At 34.2% G+C, this 20,312-nt stretch overlaps 3 protein-coding genes, 1 long non-coding RNA gene and 1 pseudogene across 10 annotated transcripts; 2 read left to right on the top strand and 3 right to left on the bottom strand.

Annotated features, from left to right (window-relative positions):
- The first annotated feature begins 2,258 nt into the window (after nt 1–2,258).
- On the top strand, nt 2,259–4,841 carry LOC104776660 (transcription factor bHLH76-like). The gene is made up of 8 exons (XM_010500761.3): nt 2,259–3,195; nt 3,287–3,478; nt 3,573–3,638; nt 3,733–3,801; nt 3,912–3,983; nt 4,076–4,213; nt 4,321–4,411; nt 4,502–4,841. The coding sequence occupies exons 1-8, from the start codon at nt 2,632–2,634 to the stop codon at nt 4,522–4,524; spliced, it is 1,215 nt and encodes a 404-aa protein (XP_010499063.2). The 5' UTR covers nt 2,259–2,631; the 3' UTR covers nt 4,525–4,841.
- A 302-nt stretch (nt 4,842–5,143) lies between these two features.
- LOC104776659 (phosphatidylinositol 4-kinase gamma 5) lies at nt 5,144–8,276 on the bottom strand. 3 transcript variants are annotated; one of them, XM_010500760.2, is made up of 2 exons: nt 7,921–8,276; nt 5,144–7,502 (listed from the first exon to the last, which is right to left on the bottom strand). In XM_010500760.2, exon 2 carries the CDS (start codon nt 7,259–7,261, stop codon nt 5,372–5,374), a length of 1,890 nt encoding a protein of 629 aa, XP_010499062.1. In that variant the 5' UTR covers nt 7,262–7,502; nt 7,921–8,276; the 3' UTR covers nt 5,144–5,371. The 3 variants fall into 3 exon arrangements, with proteins under 3 accessions (XP_010499062.1, XP_087358524.1, XP_087358523.1); XM_087502398.1 differs by having other exon boundaries at nt 5,144–7,139; nt 7,921–8,153; XM_087502397.1 differs by having other exon boundaries at nt 5,144–7,139; nt 7,605–8,144.
- Nucleotides 8,277–13,485: 5,209 nt separating this feature from the next.
- Nucleotides 13,486–14,379, top strand: LOC104776656 (uncharacterized). Its single transcript, XM_010500758.3, has 2 exons — nt 13,486–13,699; nt 13,892–14,379. The coding sequence occupies exons 1-2, from the start codon at nt 13,621–13,623 to the stop codon at nt 14,155–14,157; spliced, it is 345 nt and encodes a 114-aa protein (XP_010499060.1). The 5' UTR covers nt 13,486–13,620; the 3' UTR covers nt 14,158–14,379.
- A 52-nt stretch (nt 14,380–14,431) lies between these two features.
- Nucleotides 14,432–14,961, bottom strand: LOC147946752 (uncharacterized). Its single transcript, XR_015591280.1, has 3 exons — nt 14,833–14,961; nt 14,647–14,709; nt 14,432–14,490 (listed from the first exon to the last, which is right to left on the bottom strand). It is a non-coding gene; the product is annotated as an uncharacterized LOC147946752 (long non-coding RNA).
- Nucleotides 14,962–15,425: 464 nt separating this feature from the next.
- Nucleotides 15,426–18,966, bottom strand: LOC104776655 (F-box/kelch-repeat protein At1g24800 pseudogene; annotated as a pseudogene). Of its 4 annotated transcripts, none has more exons than XR_015591275.1 (7): nt 18,827–18,960; nt 18,631–18,741; nt 18,173–18,252; nt 17,878–18,013; nt 17,674–17,802; nt 17,480–17,587; nt 15,426–17,304 (listed from the first exon to the last, which is right to left on the bottom strand). The product of XR_015591275.1 is annotated as an F-box/kelch-repeat protein At1g24800 pseudogene, transcript variant X3 (transcript). The 4 variants fall into 4 exon arrangements; XR_015591276.1 differs by having other exon boundaries at nt 17,145–17,304; nt 18,676–18,741; XR_766143.3 differs by having other exon boundaries at nt 18,173–18,741; nt 18,827–18,966.
- Nucleotides 18,967–20,312: the final 1,346 nt, after the last annotated feature.

The raw sequence follows: 20,312 nt of genomic DNA, 5'->3' as shown, positions 1-20,312 counted from the left end.
AATTAAAAATATAATTATAATAAATTAAGCATTTAAACAGTTTTATTAATATAAAAATATAGTTCCTATATGTATGTAAAAAGATAATACTAATTCTAATTTTAAATTACTAATTCTATAAGAAAAAGAATTAAGAAAAATACAATTGATCACTATAATACCATAAATAAATAAATTATATTATCAATTATATATCCTAAAGAAAAATGATTGTAGATACTCACCTTCATATAAACAAATAAATTTTCTCATAACAAAATAGTTTCTTCAAATACGACATATATTGAATTTTGTTATATTATTAAATTATTAAAAAAAAATTGTAAAAAAATAATTCATATAAAGTTGTCTCATTTTTATGAAGATATTTTATATTGTAAAGTAAAGCTATATGACAATTCTATAAACTAATGATATTTTCTCTCTCTCTTTTTCTTTGTCAAAATTTAACTATGAGATCAATCTTTACTTAAAATAATCATATGCTTACGTAATTTAGAGCATATGTTTGCATATTATGCATATATTCTTTTTATTAGGATTAGCGAACTTTTGTCTTTAAATTCATATTTTATTTCTATTTTTCAGGCATAAAATTTTTGTGAAAAAATAATAACCGATTAAGAACTTTCGATTAATTTATGATAATGTTAGTATACTAAGTATCGTTTTACTTAAAATTAGTTGGACACATAGTAAAATTATTACGTATGAGGTTACAAAATATGAAACCAATATAGTTAAGATATTGTTACTTTTTCAAATATGAGATAATATAAGTTTTTAGGTTTTTTTTTGAGAATTATATTTGATTAATTTTAAGTTGTGTTTAGTAATAAGTAAGATATAAAATTTGATACAATACACATATTTTTTTGCACATATTTTTTTGATATGAAAATTGTAAATGTTACTTATTAAGATTAAGTGCATAGAATTAAATATATTTTTTTATGATGTAATATATAGAGAATTATTATTGCAAGTTGAAGTGTGAATTCTAAATCCGGTTTTAAAAAAAAATCAAAAGAAATAAAATTAATATTTGAAATATAACTTAATATTTTACATATATTTTTATATCTGCGTTGATACGCGGACATAATCTAGTTGTTATATAAAGCTATAAAGAATTTTAAGAATATGTATATTGTAAAGGTTGATACAGCAGTTGATCGATTCATATCAACAAGAATATAATTTATCAAAAAAATCAAAGCGAAGGGCACAAAAGACTTCCAATTATATATACAAGTCTGGAGGAACTAGCCTCGTTCACATTAATTTGATAATATTCAACAACATTTATATAGAGAGTATGTCTTTTGTGCGCTTGTCTTCAGGACCGGGCACCACAAGTCACCAATTTTAAGAATCAAAAATCTAACACAAAATGTTTAAGAGGAAATGATAAACTCATAAAAGTAAAGGGTGTGCATAGGCTGAATATTCGATTATTTTTCTAGGCTTTTGGCAATTGAAAGTCCCAAAGCCAACTAAATTATGTCATCGGCCCTCGTGCTCACCGGACCGTCCATCAACAACTCTTCATTTACTTTTGCAGAATAGTTAAAGTTTTTTCATTGTTGAAGTACTGTTTGTATTGTATGTAGAGAACTATAGATACAAATAAACCAAAGTACATGGCATTAAGTACGTATTGTAGACACTTTAGTAGTGTGAAAACTTTAGTTTAAATAATTAAAGAACCGGGACATCAGCTTTTGCCAACAATGGACTATTAATAAGGATGGCCGAAGCCGATAACACTATGGCTACTAAATATACATCTTTATGTTTGTGGTTGTGGATGGTTTAAAATGTTAGATACCAGTTTCATAGATGAATTGTGTGACAAAATATACTACATCTTTATTACACACAACACTCACAACTTCGGTCTAATTCTGATAAAAAATGGTTATTTTGCTTTCCTAGGAGCTCAACCATTATGCGAGCAGCGAGTAGCGCTTCGGAAGTGCCTGTGCCATGTAGAACGTACTCTTCTAGAGTTCCAAATTGTTATGGTGTACTAGAAAACAAAATGTTGTTTTCGCAAAAAGAAAAAAAAAAATTGTATGGAATCATTAGTTCCAAATTAGTAGTATTATTTTTCAAATCACCCTAAATTTTTTAAAGCTCGTATATGATCATGGCAGTGTTTTATGTTTAATGATATCATAAGCTCTACTTTTAATGCAAGCGTGGTTATATAAAGGATTCAGAAACTTTCGCTATTCTCTTTTTCTTTTCTTTTTGTGTTTCCTTAATCTCGTTTTTAAGTCTCCATCTCTAAAAAGAAAGACATCAACGCTCTTTCTCTTTAGTTCAATAAAGCTTTTGGTAATATGATAACTGTTCCACAAAATTAGAGAAAAGTGGCACAGAACCTGAAACGCTGACACTTGTTAGCACAAATAATGATTCTGTTTTCTTTTATCTTTTCTCTGAACTGAGTTCGTACTTAAAGTATGGTCTTTTATCTTCCGTTGACTGGTTCTACTACTCCTTTTTAATTTCTTAACTTTCTCTGATCTGCTCGTGTGTTCACTTCAGTTCCCTCAGTTCTTGTGTAGAAAAAGATGAATTTCGTTTGATAAAAATTGGAGCTTTACTGAATTAGAAGAAGACATGGACATGAGTGACAAAGACGAGTTTGGTGCCAAGAAGAGGGATTTGGATTGGAGAATCTCTGACTCTAATAACCCAATAGTTTCGTACCCTCCGGAGAATCCAATGTCGGCTCCTTCTCAGATGATGGATGAATCATTCAGGCAAAATCTTTCGCATGATGGTGGTTTCAATGTCCACACAGATGCAGGCACTTCTTTTAGAGGTAATGTTGATAGACCTCTTGAAATGGGTGGTTGGAACATGGCTCAGTTCTCTGCAGATTCAGGATTCATAGAGCGTGCTGCAAAGTTTTCGTTTTTCGGGTGTGGGAGTTTTGGTGAAATGGTGATGAACAACCAATCGAATGGCCTGTTTGTTCAAGATACGCAGAAGAATCAAATTGGGGTTGCAACTGGTTCCAAACAAGTTGATGGACCTGTTACGGTAGTGAAAGAGAATGGATCGAGTAATGTTTCAGAGGATTCTCAATCTAGTGGAGGTAATAATGGTCATGATGATGCTAAATGTATGGAAATATCTTCCAAGGTGTTTAACGCAAAGAAGAGGAAAAGGACTAGGAAGGTCAGGATTTGCATTTTGCAGTGCTCTTTTGTGTGTTCTTTTTTTTGTTTTGCCTTTTTGGCCTTAACGCTGATTATGTTTCTGTTGGTAGGATTCTGAACATGGAAGTCAGCAATCTGGTGAAGAACAAGAAGATAAAAAGGAGAAGGATGAGCAGAGTCCAAATTCAAATGCTAACAAGACAAACAGTGGGAAACAAGCTTCTGATCCTTTAAAGGATGGGTATATACACATGAGGGCTAGAAGAGGTCAGGCCACAAATAGTCACAGTCTTGCTGAAAGGGTAGGCATTATACTTTTCATAGTTGAATCCGAAGGGAATCCCTTTTGTTCTTGTTTAGGTGTGGTATATGATTTGGTTCAACTTATGATTATAGGTAAGGAGAGAAAAAATCAGTGAAAGGATGAAGTTCCTGCAAGATCTTGTACCGGGTTGCGACAAGGTAAGTCCTTGTCTTAGTTGTTGATGTCTACATGTAGAAAGAAAGCTAAGGGTGTTACTTGTTATATAAATGGAGAGTTGGATTTGTTGTGTAGGTGACCGGGAAGGCAGTTATGCTTGATGAGATCATTAACTATGTGCAATCACTTCAATGCCAGATCGAGGTTTATCTTTGATTGCTCTTGGGATTTCCTATAATCATAGTTTTTGTTCTTGACACATCACTTGATTAGCAATCTCACTTTGTGTTAGTTACTTCTTCCATGTATTTCAGTTTTTATCAATGAAGCTTTCGGCTGTGAATCCTGTGCTCGATTTTAACCTCGAAAGCCTCCTTGCAAAAGATGTAAAGATATATTGGGAACCAACTTATATATCTTTTTGTATCATTTGAAGTAGTTTGCTTTCATATAATGTTCAGTTCGTTTCTTTATGCAGGCCCTTCAAGTACCTGCCCCGACATTTCCCCAAGACATGTCGATGCTCTATCCTCCACTATCGTATCTCTCTCAAAAAGGATTCATGCAACCGAACCTTTCCTCAATGTCTACATTGAATGGAGGATTAAAACAGCAGGTATATATATATTTGGCTGTGCGTTATACTCCAACAGTTAACATATCTTTGCAGAATCATTTCTTTCTCTTGCATTCATCTGATTTTGTTAGTGAGTTTTTAAACAGGAAACACATGGATACGAAAGTGATCAGCACACTGCTGTCCACATGAACCATGAAACTGGTACTGCACATGATCATGAAAAAGACACAACAGGTGAAAGTGAAATCCGGATCCTTTCGTATCTATGTTAACTGAATACTTAAAACATCGCTAAAGCTATTTATTCTTTATCTCATCTTACAGCCAACACGGAGGTAGAGCCGTAGGTGTTTCTTCTTCACTTTCTACTCAGCTTTAGCTGCTGTGATAGCATGAGCTACGTTCGAGAATTTTATTAACTTTGAACAGAAGAGTGAAAACGAAACAGAGGAGCAAGCAGATCTTGTCTTTGTAAACTTAACAGCTCCGAAAGAAAAGAGTCGAGAGTGAGAATCAACAACGTTGTGTAATTGACTAGCTATTGTCTGCTTCTTTTCTGTACATATAAATCCATGTAGGGAAGAGAAATGTTGATTGTTCGGAACATGACCTCTACAATCTTCAAAAAGATCAAGATTTGCTATGTACTTCAGCCATTTTTTCATACAACATGATTGTAAAGACCACGATCAATCGGAATTAGCTCCACTTGGCAACCAAACCAAATCTTCCCAACACCATTCAAGCTGATTCTAATGTCAAGTACCCCAATTTGAAGAAAGACTGAAACAGGGAGGCTAAATGTACCGTGCTCAATAGAGACAACCATTGGCGTTTAAGATTTAGTGATGTTGACAAGAGCAGTGGGACTGTGGGAGCAACCCTGTGCAATAAAATGAAACGAAGCTCTCTACTTATCTTTTTTTTTTTTTTCCAATCTACAAGTTATTTATATTACAAAAGAGGTTTTTAGAAGTTTTTAAAAAATGACAAAATAAACAAATGACTAAATTCTCTCTTCATCTCTCGAGTCCTCCACACTAAAAGCTGAAACCAACAAATATTTACACACTAATTTCAATCCACTCATCTCTTCTCCTTAACGTGTCTCCACCGATCCCAGTCTATGCAAAGCCCTTAGAAACACGACTTTACAGGATCGTTTATTCTTCTTCTTCTTCAGTCTCTGACAGCTCAAAACTGACACGAAGTCCCCAGCCTCTGCCTTTGCTTCTGTCCTAAAGTTATCGACTTGCGCTTTTCAAATGCTGGATAAAGCAGCTCTTGATACTTCTCCAGGAACATCGTCCATTCCTCTTCACTCATTTCTGCCAGTTTCACAAAGCTAGTGCTAGACGGCATCTGTTCGTCTGCACTCCTGTGCGCAGATGATGCATATGCGCTCTCCACTCTTGCTCCTGGGTGTTTCTGATATTTCTGGCTCTTCTCACCAAGAAGAGTGCTCTTGAGAGACATTGAAAGCTTGGTAATCGTCTGCATTTTCTCTAGATCAGCTCGGTCATTCTCTTCCTCCTCTTTGTCTTCTTCTTCTTCTTCATCCTCTGTTGTTTCTTCCACCTTTGATAACTGATTACGAGCATTTCCAAAAGTGAGTCCGAGTGGGAATGCTAGTTTTTTCGTACAATCAGTTGCTTCCTCACAATCTATATCGAACTGGAATTCAACATCACTTCCCACGTCTGATCTTGGGGACTCAGCTTCCTTCTCTCCTATCAAACTCATAGCCTCAAGACAAACCACTTCAATCTCACTCGGCTCCTCGTCTCCAGGATGAACCTCTCTTGTCATCATCTCGCCAATTTCAGCCAAACATAGGCCATTAGCAGCAGCTTCCTTGAGAAAAATTGTGCAAAGAACTAGAACACGGAGACTAGCCTCTCGTACCATTGGAAGTTCCCTTCGCAGCATCTCACAATCTCCAAAAGGATCCAGGTTTGCTATGTACTTCAGCTCATCTTCAGAGAATGGGATCGATGCCTGTGGCCAATGAATCCACTCAAAGTAAGGGTCCTCTAGAGTTTCAGGCAAACTAAGACCATGATCGATTGGAACTAGCTCCACCTGGCCAAACATTCCATCACCATCCAGTTTCTTAACCAGAAGGTTCCCTGAGTGCCTGTCTGTGTTTAAGATTCTGATGTCAAGAATTCCTATACGGTGTACAGCTGAAACAGGGAAATTTGATGTTCCGTGCTCGCTAGCATCATAATCATGAGGTATAAACTGCTGCAACGAAGCAATCTTGCTCACCAACATTTTCTCCGTAGACTTGCTTGCCTTCACTCCACTGTTGACATTGAAGATAGAGTGAGTAATCTTCACAAGAGCAGTGGGAGGAACATTTGCAAAATGCTCCTTGTCGAGGAGATAAGCTGCAACTTCTCTGTAGCCTGTTTCCCCAACCCGCACTGAACGCTTCAACCCAGGTTGTCCAAGCGCCTTACCAACAAAACCTTTCGGGTTATTAGGAGCAAATGGCTCCTCATCAGTTGGTTTAACAATTGCAACACTCTCTCCTCGGCTGTTCTTAAAGTAATAGGCCCCTCCAAGCCCACTATGAACAGCAACTGGATCAATGCCCCTCTTCACTGCTTTTGTAATATCCTTTGCCATTTGCTTCACAAAAGAGAAAGAAACAGAGTTCCCAAGAATCTCAATAGGACTGCTCTCATCTCTACGCTGCTGAAGGTCATCCTTCATTGGAGAAAGGCATGGAGTAGATGAACTCCTATGAAAATTGTTCCGAGTTAAAAGGAGAGGAGAATCACGTCTAACAGCAGTAAGATCATTGTTAAGGACCAAATCCCCAAAGGTCAACGAGCTTTCCTCGGTTGGGAAATTCAGAGCAACTTGCAACTTCCTTTTCACAGTGTGCGCATTATCACTACGATCCAACTCCAACCCCAGTACACAACCAGTCTCTGTTTGAACAAAAACCCGCCTACGACCCACAGGTGACTTCAACCCAACCTTGTTAAACTCACGAAATTCCCCGGTCAAGGGGCTCTTTACAAGTGCCACTGCCATCTGCGTCTGAACAGGACTATCAAGCTTACGTGACATGAGTGTTGAGATCCAAGTCAGTTAAAAAAATCACAGCCTTTGCGACTAAACTGGCTGCACAAAACAGTTTCTTCCCACCTTCAGGACAGGTGACTCAATCCAAGACCAGATGTAAAAAAATGCAGGAACTCTTTAAGCAGCACAAATGACCATCAAACGAACCAATCCTCAAACTCACTAATGAATTAGACTTCACGACGTGCTTCCATAGTTAAAACCTAGATGACAGGTATATACCAATCTGCAAAGAGAAGAACAGAATCGAACATGAGTAAGAACTAACACAGATCCCTAAAAAAAAACTAACAGCAACAGACGCATTTGGTGAATCACCAACAAAAACATCAACTGCAAATGAAGCATATTAGAGAAACCGTGTAGTGAATATCATCAAAGACGTGTGGTTCAAGAACACAATACCATATAACCGGAGATATCATACTTCTAAGATTCATGCTCTTAGTCAAAATCAACAACATTGATAACTTATACGAAAAAGTCAGCTCGTATATGAGATTTAAAGCTAAAATCTTAGGCCTAGATTGAAATCAAAATCAGGAAACAAAAAAAAACCAAAACTAAAAACATCCTCGAGACTCCATTGTTTCTCAAAAGAGACCAACAAAAACATGAAAAGCAAAGAGAGAAGAAGGACTCACCAGACTCGACAACGTGTGAACAATGACGCGCCGGCGAGAGGAAAATAATAATCGATATCAGATCAATGAGCTATAGAAAACAACGAAGAACAACGGAGAAGAGAAGCACGAAAAGCTATATCCAGTAATCAACCCGTTGACGAGTCGACTCAGATAGGTCTCTCTCTCGCTTTGAATAAGAAGCTGTTTTTTTTTTTTTTGCTCTCGTCGTCCTATCTCTTTTCTCTCTCACCACTTACTCAGACCATTTTAACCTCTTTCCCCCACCGCTTAACCCAAGTGGTTGGTTAAACCACTAACCATGGTTAAATAAAATCAGGCTAAGTAATAAAATAAAGAAATAAAAAAAAAGATTTGGGAGCTCTTTCTCTCTTGCTTCGCAATTTTAAGGAATGGTCTAGAACGGAAGATCGTAGCCGTTGGTTTACAGGATTTAATGTTGGCGAGATGTGGGACGTACGATTAGAGGCACCGGCTTTAATTTTAAGGAGAGTAGAATGATGACGTGGACATTAAAAAGGGGATTAGAGCTTTGACGTGGCTGTTTTTTTGGTCAAACGAAAACATCTCAATCACCAAAATTTTAGGACTATTGTAGTATTGTTAATTATTTCAAATTTACCAAAAATACCCTTACTTGATTAGACACCAGTTATGTTCCCAAATTTGGAAATTATCATACAAGTGTGTGTTGTGTGTGTCATTGACGATGCCGACATTGCAAATTGAGTGACGTATTCTCCAAGTGATTTTGACATATCTAAAACAAATTCGAAAATTCGAAATTTGTTTAAAGCAAGATCATAATTATAATTATCTTCACTTGTAATTTTTTTTTTGGTAATACAAATATTTGATGTTTCCATAATTTATAAAAAAATTCGAAGACTTTAATAAAATCATCAAAAATAAATATATGGGTTATTGGTTTGATATTTGAATAAAGTTTTAAAAACTTTAAATATTATATAGAATCTGTTATTATTAGATGAAGATTTTTTAAAACTCTATTAAAATTTACTTCCATAGTTAAAACCTAGAAGACATGTATATAACAATCTGCAAAAAGAGGAATAAAATCGAACATGAGTAGAGTATTCTATAGTTTTGTTGATTAGTTTTCTAAAATCTTGTAAAATGTTCCAAACAATTTATGTATTTTGTGATACTTTCATATTTTGTGAAAAATGTATTTTATTCTATAGTTTTGTTGATTAGTTTTCTAAAATCTTGTAAAATGTTCCAAACAATTTCTGTATTTTTGTGATACTTTTCATAACTTTATAAAATTATCAATCAATAACATAATAATTGAATTCATTAACAATCCTAGATTCTTTTATTTTAATCAAATAACATAAAACTTATAATGACTTTATAAAAGTCTGAATCAAATAACCCGAATTAGTTAAAATTTTAAATTACTTTTACAAATCACAAACTAATAACACTAAACTAGCAGAAGTATTTTTATATAATCATTGAAAAAGAGACTTTACATTTGGTATCCGTATTTTTATATACGATTCAAAACGTTTTTACGACTTCATACAATTTTACTTCGTGATTGACATTTTTGTATTCAGTATAAACTAAAAGAGTTACATGGGTTAACTGAAAAAATGTATTTGACAAGTGGTTAGACTAGGCTCGACATTTTTTCATGTATTTAAACCTTGTTTTCCCCATGGTGTTGAAAACGATATGTTATATGTTAAATTGTCTATATAAAGTTTTATGATTTATCGCACAAACAAGAAAAAGGTTTAAAGATACGAATAACTTATTGTTTAAATAATTATAGAGATCCCATTTATAAAAGAGCGTGTAGATCGCTCATATGTTGTAGAGTGAACCTTCATTAAACAATAAGCGATCTACAACATATGAGCGAAAACAATAAGCGATTTACGTAAATCTATGTTGTTTCGTCGTTACTCACTTGATATATGTAAATTACTTCTAGAAAAAAACTATTTGATGTGCGTAGTAGTTTCATAGCTTTATTTTGCTATTAAAAAAAAGAAGTAAAACTTACAACATCATATCACTAAAATACTAGTAATTGATTTGTGGGGGTTTGCATGCATCCTCAAAACGTGATTGCTTTTGATGGATGAGTGGTTGTGTTGGTTTAGGCTAGAGATTCTTCCTAAACGCAGAATTGCTCAGTTTTATTTATTTGGCTGTATTGGTATGAGTCTATTGTTTACGGTCCATTTGTATATCTGGGGGATCCTACCCGTGGGATACCCTCTTCTTATAAAGATTAGTTTCGGACCCCTCTATAGATATAGATATAGGGATTTATTCTATGAATTAACAAAAAAAAATCCTTAAAAAACAAAACTGATTGGCACAAAAATGATGAAAGATTACTATTTTCGAACGTCTCTTACCACATGCAACTTATATCATTAACAACTCTGAAAATGACAAAACGAGTTTCATCCGCATCGAATTAATAAAATGACTATATACATATGTTCTTTTCAACATTAAGTTTATATGTGTATATATATATATATATCGGAATCAAATGAGAAACAAAGTGACAAAATATAAATGAAGAGAAAATCCACTTGTAGAAATATATTTATATATACCACCTTTGGGATATATTGTATCGAAGTTTCTGTATAGTTTAGAGCTATATAATAAATAAATTTGCAAATTAATATTCTCCTACGAAAAAATTGTATACCATCTCTGATAAATTAATCAAATATCCGTTTACTAAAAATGTCGTATTCTGTCACTCATTCAAAACTTTTTTTATGCACTCAATTCATTAATTTCAAATATATAAATCCTCTGTTGATTAAAAAATATATTTATATTGATATATATATATATTTTTTTTTATTTTTTTTTGCCTGCCTATTGATATTTGTATTATATATATAGAAGAACTATCCCGATATATATTAAACCACCACCATCATGTTTAGGCACGATGTTAGCCGTGTGTATTGAGTGGTGAACTGCCTTGATAGATATTTTCCGACATAAGCAAATCCATATCCAATGTTAATTTTTTTATTCGTCTGCAGGCGTATTGATATTATATATTTTGAAATTTCGAATGTGTCTTTGTTTTTGATATTATTATATGCTTTGGAATCTGCCTCGAAAAATTCGTGCTTACAGAAGCTTAGGTAGTGGTTCCCATAATTTTTATTTTCTTTAGCCCGTTGAATTTTCTTTACTCCAAAGTGATTTATGTAGCATTTTGGTAATTAATATATAAATTGAAAAAAAAAATCCGTCGTTTTTTGAGAAACTATCACTGCATTGCAACATCAATGTAAATATATATATACATATATATATCTTGCAAAGGTTATAACTTATATCTAATATATCAGTTCTAACAAATTCATACTGAACTTTTGAATCTTTATTAGTCAACTTCAAGTTCAGTCATACTTTATGGATACCAAAGTAAATGTAATCGTAATATCGTATATCAAAATGAAAATGGTCCTAATATATATATATTACAACCTAAGCAATCCTACTTAAAGTAAAAGAGGTGCACAATAGTCTAATAAATAAACGAGTAGTGAAGTGTGGAAGATGTATGCCACAATGAATATTCACGAGATTGTATGATGATGTTTTAAAATTGCAGCCATAAAATTTAATTATGGTATATTAGGATTGTCATAGGATCAAGGCCGGCTCTCAATAAAACTCAAAAGATATTAAGTGACCGTGTTCAATGTAATATAATATACACTCCATTTGTATGTAAATATTTTAAACAAAAAAATACTTCAACCTATAGGTTTGTGTGTTGTTTATGGATTATCTGATAATACGCATGTGAATACCTTCCACAAAACATGCAATAGGCCTGCATATGACATTAAAATATCAAAAACCATTCTTGCAAAAAAAAAAAGGTTATGTTAAAAGGAAGAGTCAATGTGGCTCAGTTTTGAAAGTAGATGACGCTGCATTATATTCATGTGGACGATTCAATCTTTGTGAAATTTGGAATTATATACGAATAAAATTCGAAAGAGACTGAAAAACAACATTTCACTTTTAGTATCAATGACTAATGAAGATTAAGAGAATAAAACTATTATAAACATGAATAAAACACATCGTCATATACATACATATATATATGTACAAACATACAAAAAGCAACAAATAGAATCGATACAGCTGCTATATATAGTATGTATAAGAGTAAAGGGAATACAAAAATAAATTGATTTCACGAATGGAAGAATAAGGACAAAAAGAAAATAAAAAAAGAAAATAAAGATGATCGTGCAGGCGACTAAATCCAGAGGACTGGTGCACGTGAGGATGAATCAGTCAGTGGTTGGTTCTTGGTTGGGAGCTATACGATCTTATCCCCTCACGTGTCATCCATCATTCATCTCGTGCTCAAAGTCTAGCTAATTTTTTGTTTTCTTTTGTTAAAAAGCTTCAACGTCTAGTTCTCACTTCTCAGCATACCCCTCTTTTTATTTAATCACAAAGTATTTGAATGTACCAATGTAAAATATATATTTCCTTCCGTTTTAATTTAATTGTCATTTTGAGATTTAATTTTTGTTTCATAATAATTGTTGTTTTAGATTTTCAATGCAAATGTTTGAAAAATATTCATGTTGTTTTAAAGTTTTAACCAATAAAAAAATTATAAAATATATTAATTAAGTACAAAAAAAGAAAATTTAATACTTTTTTTAATTTCTGTACAAAAATCTTAAACGACAATTAAAAAGAATCAGAAGGAGTATATATTTTTAACGTTCCAAGTAAAAATATCATATAAATCAAAATTTTGAGTATACTAATCGGTGATAATTAATGAAATATGGTTAGGAATGCCATGGTAACTGAATTTACAAGCCATGGGTTTTGGGTAGATTGTATGTCTAATTAAGGAAATATTAATGTACTGTACTAAACGACTACAGCGTTTTAAATAGTTTAGTCTTTAAATTAAATGCAGTACCAACGGTTATCTGATCGGATACTAATCAAAATAATTACATCGTTTTTATATGAGTATTCAAAAAAATCAAAAACAATAGTAAAACCCTTATTATACAACATAAATCTCTGTTTAGAAATTTTGGAAATTTGCATATATCTTAATCTTATAAACCTTTAACATAATTTTTTTTAATAGTCATTTTCTGTAACTTTTCTTAGAGAAAAAAATCATTGTTCAACTGTCTCATTTTGATGTATGTAAACCTTAAATCACAAAACTAAACGAAAATCGTCTGATACCTCCTCCAAATTCAAACTCATAAACCTTTAACTGTAGATATAAAATCTAAATTATTTCGGCTAGTTACGTTAACTATCTCACCTAATTGTGATGCAATGACGTTAACAAATTAAATAAAAAAACGTGTAATTGACAGTTAGAAACTTAGAACTTTAGGAATTCAATCAAACTAGTTGTCGTTTTGCAATGATATTTTTGCATGTGGTCCATCTCGATGGTGCAATGCTCAATTGAATAAAAAGAAGAACATGTGACAGGAGCAATTTGTTAGTTATCATCAGTTGATTAGTAGATACGAAACTGATAAATTGACTTGTAGTTGTGATCTAAAACATCTCTTTCTTTTGTTTAAATTGAGTAGATATCAAACATAATTCTCTCTCACTCCCTACAAACAATTTTTTTTAATCTTTGATCTCAATCTCTCTCGAGCTATGGCGCAGCATCCTATTCCTCCAATTGTGAATATCGCACAAAATCTGCAGTACAAGGATCATCCACAAGCAGATAAAGGTAAATTTTGATCCAAATGATTAAGGAAAAAATTAACTGTAGACATTGTAGTAGTAGCTCAAAATTTACTGTAGTATTGTAGCAGCAGGCTGTGCTGTAGCTAAGACAAAGACCAAATAAGTACTTGTGAAGAGACACTATAGACACATAAGCTTTAAAAATCAATCTTAATATACGTATTTTGTTTTGCAGCTGTGTTAGATGCATTAGAAGCATCAACTCAAGATTGGCTCACAGCACCTCAGTGGCTGACACTTTTCCAGAATGCACAACTATTTGATCCAGAAAATAGCTTCAACATTCCAGCTGAGGAAGAGGGACTCTACCGTGTGGATAACAATCACATGCAAGACCGGAATACGTGGCTGATACGAAGTGCCCAGTCTAGTTGTAGTCAGATGATACATGAGAAAAACAAAGATGGACAGAAGAATAAAAACAGTTTGGTGCTGGTTTGAAGACTATATACTAAGACGGACAGAAGAATAAAAACAGTTTGGTGCTGGTTTGAAGACTATATACTAAGATGTACAGAAGAATAAAAACAGTTTGGTGCTGGTTTGAAGACTATATACTAAGTGCTAAGTTCTACTTTTATGATTGGAATGTTTGTGTTTAAAAACAATTTTTATATTTGTGGCATCTATTTCTATGATTAAATCTAGACAAAAACTTCCTTACTCTACTCATATTTAGGATCCTATGTTGCAAAAGTACACTGAAAAATACTCACCTCACCATTTTAATGAGTAGAGAGAAGATCCGATCCGCTGCTTTACAATGAAAAGAAACTGCAATGATAAGATTCATAAAACATGTACAAATTGAGCAAAACAGAAGACGGATATGAATATAATCCGGATCTTAATGATATAGCATGGTGAATCAGAAGAGAATCTGATTGAAGAAATGGAATCAGATTAAACCAGAACAAAAAGAAACTTAACTTTATGTACCGGATCTCAAGCATATGAGTAGAGAGCCATGGGGATAGCGGATCTGAGTTGAGTCTGCGCATTACATACAAAGAATAAACTCAAATGAGATAGAGGAAAACAGAAAGAGGACATGAACAAAATCGAATCTTTCTAATGCGGATCTGAATTATATGAGCAGTGAGTAGAGAGACTAACCTTGGGGGTTAGCGGATCTGAGGAGAATCTGTATTACATACAAAGAAAAAATTCAGTTATGATTTAAGAAATGAGCAAGAACAAACTAATCACACCACAAAGAGGAGATCAACAAAAAGAAAACTTAACTTTCTACTACTGCATGCATAGGGAGCCAGATAGGGTTCGATAAATCTCGATGGGAGCCAAAGATTACAGAAGAAGTTCAGTGTTTCTCGACGATCTTGAGAGAGAGAGAGACAGAAGGTAAAACTATGGTGATTCACGCATGCATGCATAGTGAAAAAAATGGCCACGGGACTTTCAGTTTTTATTAGGTGATCCTAGCTCAGCAGCAACCTGGAATGTGTATAGTATTTAATTTCACTTCAGGACCGGACCTGAAAAGGCTCGATAGTATTCATAGTGTTGGAAACATTACATAAATGAGATAAGATCAGAGATCACTTTCGTATTAGCATACTACACCATGTCATGCTTTGCTTGGGGAAGGTGCAATATAATTATAAAGTTGTGGTATATAAAGTAATATTGCAAGTGAGAAAGTGGGTAGAACGATAAATTGACTACCAGACGACAATGCAAGAAAACAAAAAAAAAAAAGGGTTACTTAACCAAGAAACTTCAACCATGGTCCATGACAAGAACAAGAAAGCTGAAATCGTTTAACTTATTTAGCTGATAAAATAGAAACGAAACTGAGAAGTAGCAGTCTTGAGATATGAAAGAAACAGGAAACTAAACACATATTTCGTTCCTTTTGCGGAGTTAGTTGAGTTGCACCAAACTGGGAAGGTAAGAAGAAGAGCACACAACCGGGGGACAATATAGACTCGCAAAACTAGGCCCGGATAAGGACTGATAAGGTTCCCCGCGATTGGGAGCGACTCCAAGAGTCACAGGTTTGAAGTATCCGTCTTCTCCACTGATAAAAGCTGTGTGGTAACGAACTCTCTCGGGTAGGGTGGGTAGAGTGGGTAGGTATCCGTCTATGTCAAACACCACAGCGACTTTCTGTTCCTCGTCAATGAAGAAGGTGCCCCCACCCATATCATGTTCAAACAGTTCACCAGTGAGAGAGACCGGTCTCATATTCACTTGCAAAAACTTGCTCCAGGACACAGAGTTGGGCTCGATCTTAGTAGTAACCCAAAACTCAACTGTGCTAATCTTATCACCATAATAAACACCCTCATTATGATATAGCACCACGAGCTGCTCGTCTCTAACACTAGAGAAAGTGACAGTCTCGTCGATACCAGAGTGAAACGGAAGAGGCAGAGGCGGACCAAATGTCTCTGTTGTGAAATCAAAACAGATCAAGAAATCTTCAAGATCCGTTATCTCTCCATCTTCATTAGGTTCAATATCCTGACAATTCTCTTGAGCAAAAAAGTAGGCATTTCCCTTCACAGACGCGCTATGGTTAAACTTTATTTTCAAATCGGTATGGACCTTGAGATCCCTCCATGAATTAGAGCTCAACTGGTAGATTTCGTACCTGGAAACTTTTTTTGGATGTTCGTAATAATCCTGAAACCTCACGATTTTGTGGTTACGGTTCATGTCGTATCCAAAAGCATAATTGTCTTGCCAGTGGAAATCGTTGAGTCTGATCGGCCTTGTTTGCCCCAAATAAGGGTTCCAAACCACCAGCCTCGACTTGTCCTCAGCGACGCATAACAGTAAACCGTCGCAGTGATGCACTTTTGATATCTTGACTTGATTAAGCAAATCTACCTGCTTTATAGCCAAGTCTTCTTTTTCCTTTGTGCTATGGAATTTAGCTGAACAAACCATTGAATTCATCGTCATAAACCCTAAAAACTGTTGCCTTGGCGCTGAAGCTTCACCCAAAACCCAATCTTTGGTTAAAGCGTTCCATAATTTGCAAGTGTTTCTCACAGCTCCCAGAGATGTTATCGGAACCCTCGTGAGTATTTTCCCCCCTACCAAATCCAGTGGAAGATCGCAGATCCTCGTCCCCTTCATGCTTCTTCCAACTTTCGTTTTTCCAGCTCTCGTCATGCTTCTTCCAACTTTCGACTGACGCCGCCCAATAGAAATTAGGGTCCTCCTCCTCTCTAATTTGCAAGTGGATCGCACCGCTCTAGCGAATGCTATCGGAATTCGCGTGGATATCTTCCACCCAACCAGCTTCGGTAGAAGATCGCGCCTCCTCCTCGTCATCCTTCCAGCTTTTTTCTTGCCGGCTCTCGTCATTCTTCCAGCCTTTCGTCTGACGCCGCCGCACAATAGAAAATTAGGGTTTTCGTCTTTTGTACAATCATTTCTTTTGCTCTCTCTCTCTCTTTCTTTGATATATGTGGACCCGGAACTATCTTACACGTGTGCTTTTACTGCTGGATGGGGGAACCTGATATGCCGATAGATGCCTTCCCGTGTTGTTTTGTTGGTATCGTTCTCTTTGTTGTTGGCGTTTTCACTCTGATGGGCCTTTAGCTTTTGTTTCTTTTTAATAAAATGACAAAAGGTAATAAATTTTATTTTACAATCTGCATTTTCATTTACGTATCTTAATGGATGACAGGTAATTTTTCATATATAAAAAAATAGCATGTCAAATCTCTATATTACTATTTATTATTAAAATTTTACAAAAAAAAAACCGTACTCCAAGACTCACAGATTTGAAGTATCCGTCTTCTCCACCGGAGAAAGCTGTGTGGTCTCAGTTGATGGTGAGATGACGTGCTAAGCCAGTGTGCAGTGTATGCCCCCCCCCCCCCTGCATCTGAAAAAGAATAAACCCTTTCTATTAGAAAAGTGTTTTTTCTTTAGATGTCAAGAAAAACTAGAAACTGTATAAAAACTATTTGCCTTATCTGTGAGCCACGGGGAGTCCTCCATGCATTTCCACCTCGTGCTAACAGGGAGGATCTTATGTCGACATGCTTCATTATCAAACCGCATAGGAGGGTTCATCCATCCATGCTTGGCACTAGTGCACTAGAGATGGCTTCAGTTGAATATTTGTATTTTGTCCCTTTAGCCATCAAAATGCGTACGTTAGAGATTATTTACCTACAAACTTGTCCACCTTTAATGAGCCTGCTTCACCCGACACATAAGGTTCTTGATAGTGCGACATCCTTTGCAAAGGAAGACTAATGGAAAGGTCTCCAAGAAAACCATTGGCAGCCTATAGCAGAGCAGGCACCTGTGAAGTTCATCACCATACACAACAGACGGAGTCAATAACGTTCTTCTATCCACAAGCAGAAAAAGACGTCGATACCACGAGTCTCTAGAGCCGGAAATGCAGCAGAAAAAGAATCGTTCTTGCAAAACATACACAGGCTTGTTCACATGTGCTTACCATCTTCCCCACAGTTTCACCAACATGGTTTTGACCCACGTTTATGCCAACTCCTCCTATCGCATCGACCCGTTCTTTAGCTGATTTATCAAAAATAGGGACCTTCCACTTGGTTAGTGTTGCCTACATTCATCTCATCCAATGGACCAATTCCTCTAAACCGAAATTTCACTAGCAAAATCAATAAGAAACAGCTAACACACTACAGAGGAAGATGTTCACAATCTATGTAGCATACAAATCAAATCAAATCGATAATAGGAGACATTGTTGATTCAGCCTATGAGCTTTCGGATTCGATTTGGATCCTGCAATTGTCAACTCCCTTGGCCTCAAGAGCTGATAACAAATGCTCAACTGTTCGGATTTTGAGCTCATCTTTCAACAGTTTAGTGCAAAGAGTCGACTCTTGAGTAAATTCAATCGACGACGCAGGGATCGAAACTCGAAGTACCTACCAGCTCCGGCGATCTCCGGAATTAGCTTCACCGTCGAAATCTTACCGGAATTCAGAGCTTTTCCCTTTGACCTCCACAGATCCCGCGAGAGTTTGCTGTAATCGTCCACTCCTACAGTATTGAACCAGTAGTAACAAAAAAAAAAAAAACACTCATAATGATTCCAATTATATATATGTAAGAAATTCGTATATACATGAAAGCGTGCGCGAGAGAGGTTTATCGGATTCGAAGAGACTGCCGGCGACGACGAATACGCGGTGGAGGAAGAGTCTTATTGGCTCGGACGGTGACGGAGAGTCTCATTGATTAGTTTTTTAACTTTAACCTAACCGTATTATTGTTGATTTAACTATTTAAGTGAAGTATGAGTTCTAAACCGGGATTAATAAGTATGAGTAAGCATCTAAACCGGGATCAGGAAACAAATTAGGTACTTAAAAAGTCTTAAACCTATACATCTCATATAAATAAACATATATAAAAACAAATAAAATATGAAGACATACTTCTTCTTCTTTTATTAAATAACAAATAAAAAATACTTAACATAACAAATTGTCTTTTTATTGATGAAAAAAAGATGGCTAGTTAGTTACATGAAGTATAAGTGAATACATGGTCACACATACTAACTATATTATTATATACTCAACTACACGAAGTATATGTATTATATGGTCAAATGCATGAACTATATGATGTCATGTGTTCAACACCATAGGCATACAATTTGGTACACTGATTGATTAATTCCGGTGAAGACCGATGTTGACTCCGGCGTTGACCAAAAAAAATTTCTAAAATTAAAAATTAAAAATAAGAAATTATCATTTATGGTTTTTATTAATTAAAAAAATATTCTATTCAATATCTAATTATTTTTTATATATTTCCTAAATATAACTTAAATGTAAACTAGAGAACCCAAACCTTAAAAAAATTTCTAAAAAATAATTTAACATATTGTAATTGTGTTAAAAAGAGTAAAAATGAAAATGTTCATATGTTAAAAGTAAATATTGTGAATTTCTTTTGTTGTTATTTATATGTTAATTCAATATCTAAAGATATTTTAAATATATTTCCTAAATGTAATATAGAGAACCCAAGCCTTAAAAAAATTTCTAAAAATTAATTTAACATATTGTAATTATGTAAAAGAGAGTAAAAATGAAAATGTTCATATGTTAAAAGTAAATATTGTTAATTTTTTGTTGTTTATATGTTATTTTGAGTATGTAAATTTTAAAGTAAATAGTGTATAATTTTTTTTGTAACATTTACCATGCAAAATTTAGAGTAAAGAGTCATATACTCATTATTTTGCATATTATTTTCTAATGAAAGTAGTTGAATTTGATTTTATTGATTTTGTAGTAATTAAATAATCTGATTATGAGAGATTTATATATATATATATATATATATCTTGAAAACAATTATAAATTATTTTTATATCTTGAAAATCATTATAAATGATTTTATATCTTGAAGATTATTATAAATGATTTTTTTATCTTGAAAATAATTATAAATTATTTTTATTTAATTATTTACTTTAGTTTGAAAAATAAAAAGTAATTAATTATAAGATTGAATATATTAGAGATATATAAAAAATATTTGGATATTGAATAGAAATTTTCTTTTAATCATGAACACCCATAAATAATTTACTA

This window comes from Camelina sativa, chromosome 3 (assembly GCF_030686135.1).
Source record: "Camelina sativa cultivar CO46 ecotype springtype chromosome 3, ASM3068613v1".
NCBI classification, from domain to species: domain Eukaryota; kingdom Viridiplantae; phylum Streptophyta; class Magnoliopsida; order Brassicales; family Brassicaceae; genus Camelina; species Camelina sativa.
Note: the sequence above shows the minus strand (reverse complement) of the source record. Positions and strands in the feature narration are given on the sequence as shown.

Coding starts and splice junctions, on each gene's coding strand:
- LOC104776656 (XM_010500758.3), top strand. CDS start 13,621: ATGGCGCAGCATCCTATTCCTCCAATTGTGAATATCGCACAAAATCTG. Junction 13,700..13,891: donor TCATCCACAAGCAGATAAAG/GTAAATTTTGAT, acceptor TTTGTTTTGCAG/CTGTGTTAGATGCATTAGAA.
- LOC104776660 (XM_010500761.3), top strand. CDS start 2,632: ATGGACATGAGTGACAAAGACGAGTTTGGTGCCAAGAAGAGGGATTTG. Junction 3,984..4,075: donor AAAGCCTCCTTGCAAAAGAT/GTAAAGATATAT, acceptor TTCTTTATGCAG/GCCCTTCAAGTACCTGCCCC. Junction 4,214..4,320: donor ATGGAGGATTAAAACAGCAG/GTATATATATAT, acceptor GTTTTTAAACAG/GAAACACATGGATACGAAAG.
- LOC104776659 (XM_010500760.2), bottom strand. CDS start 7,261: ATGTCACGTAAGCTTGATAGTCCTGTTCAGACGCAGATGGCAGTGGCA.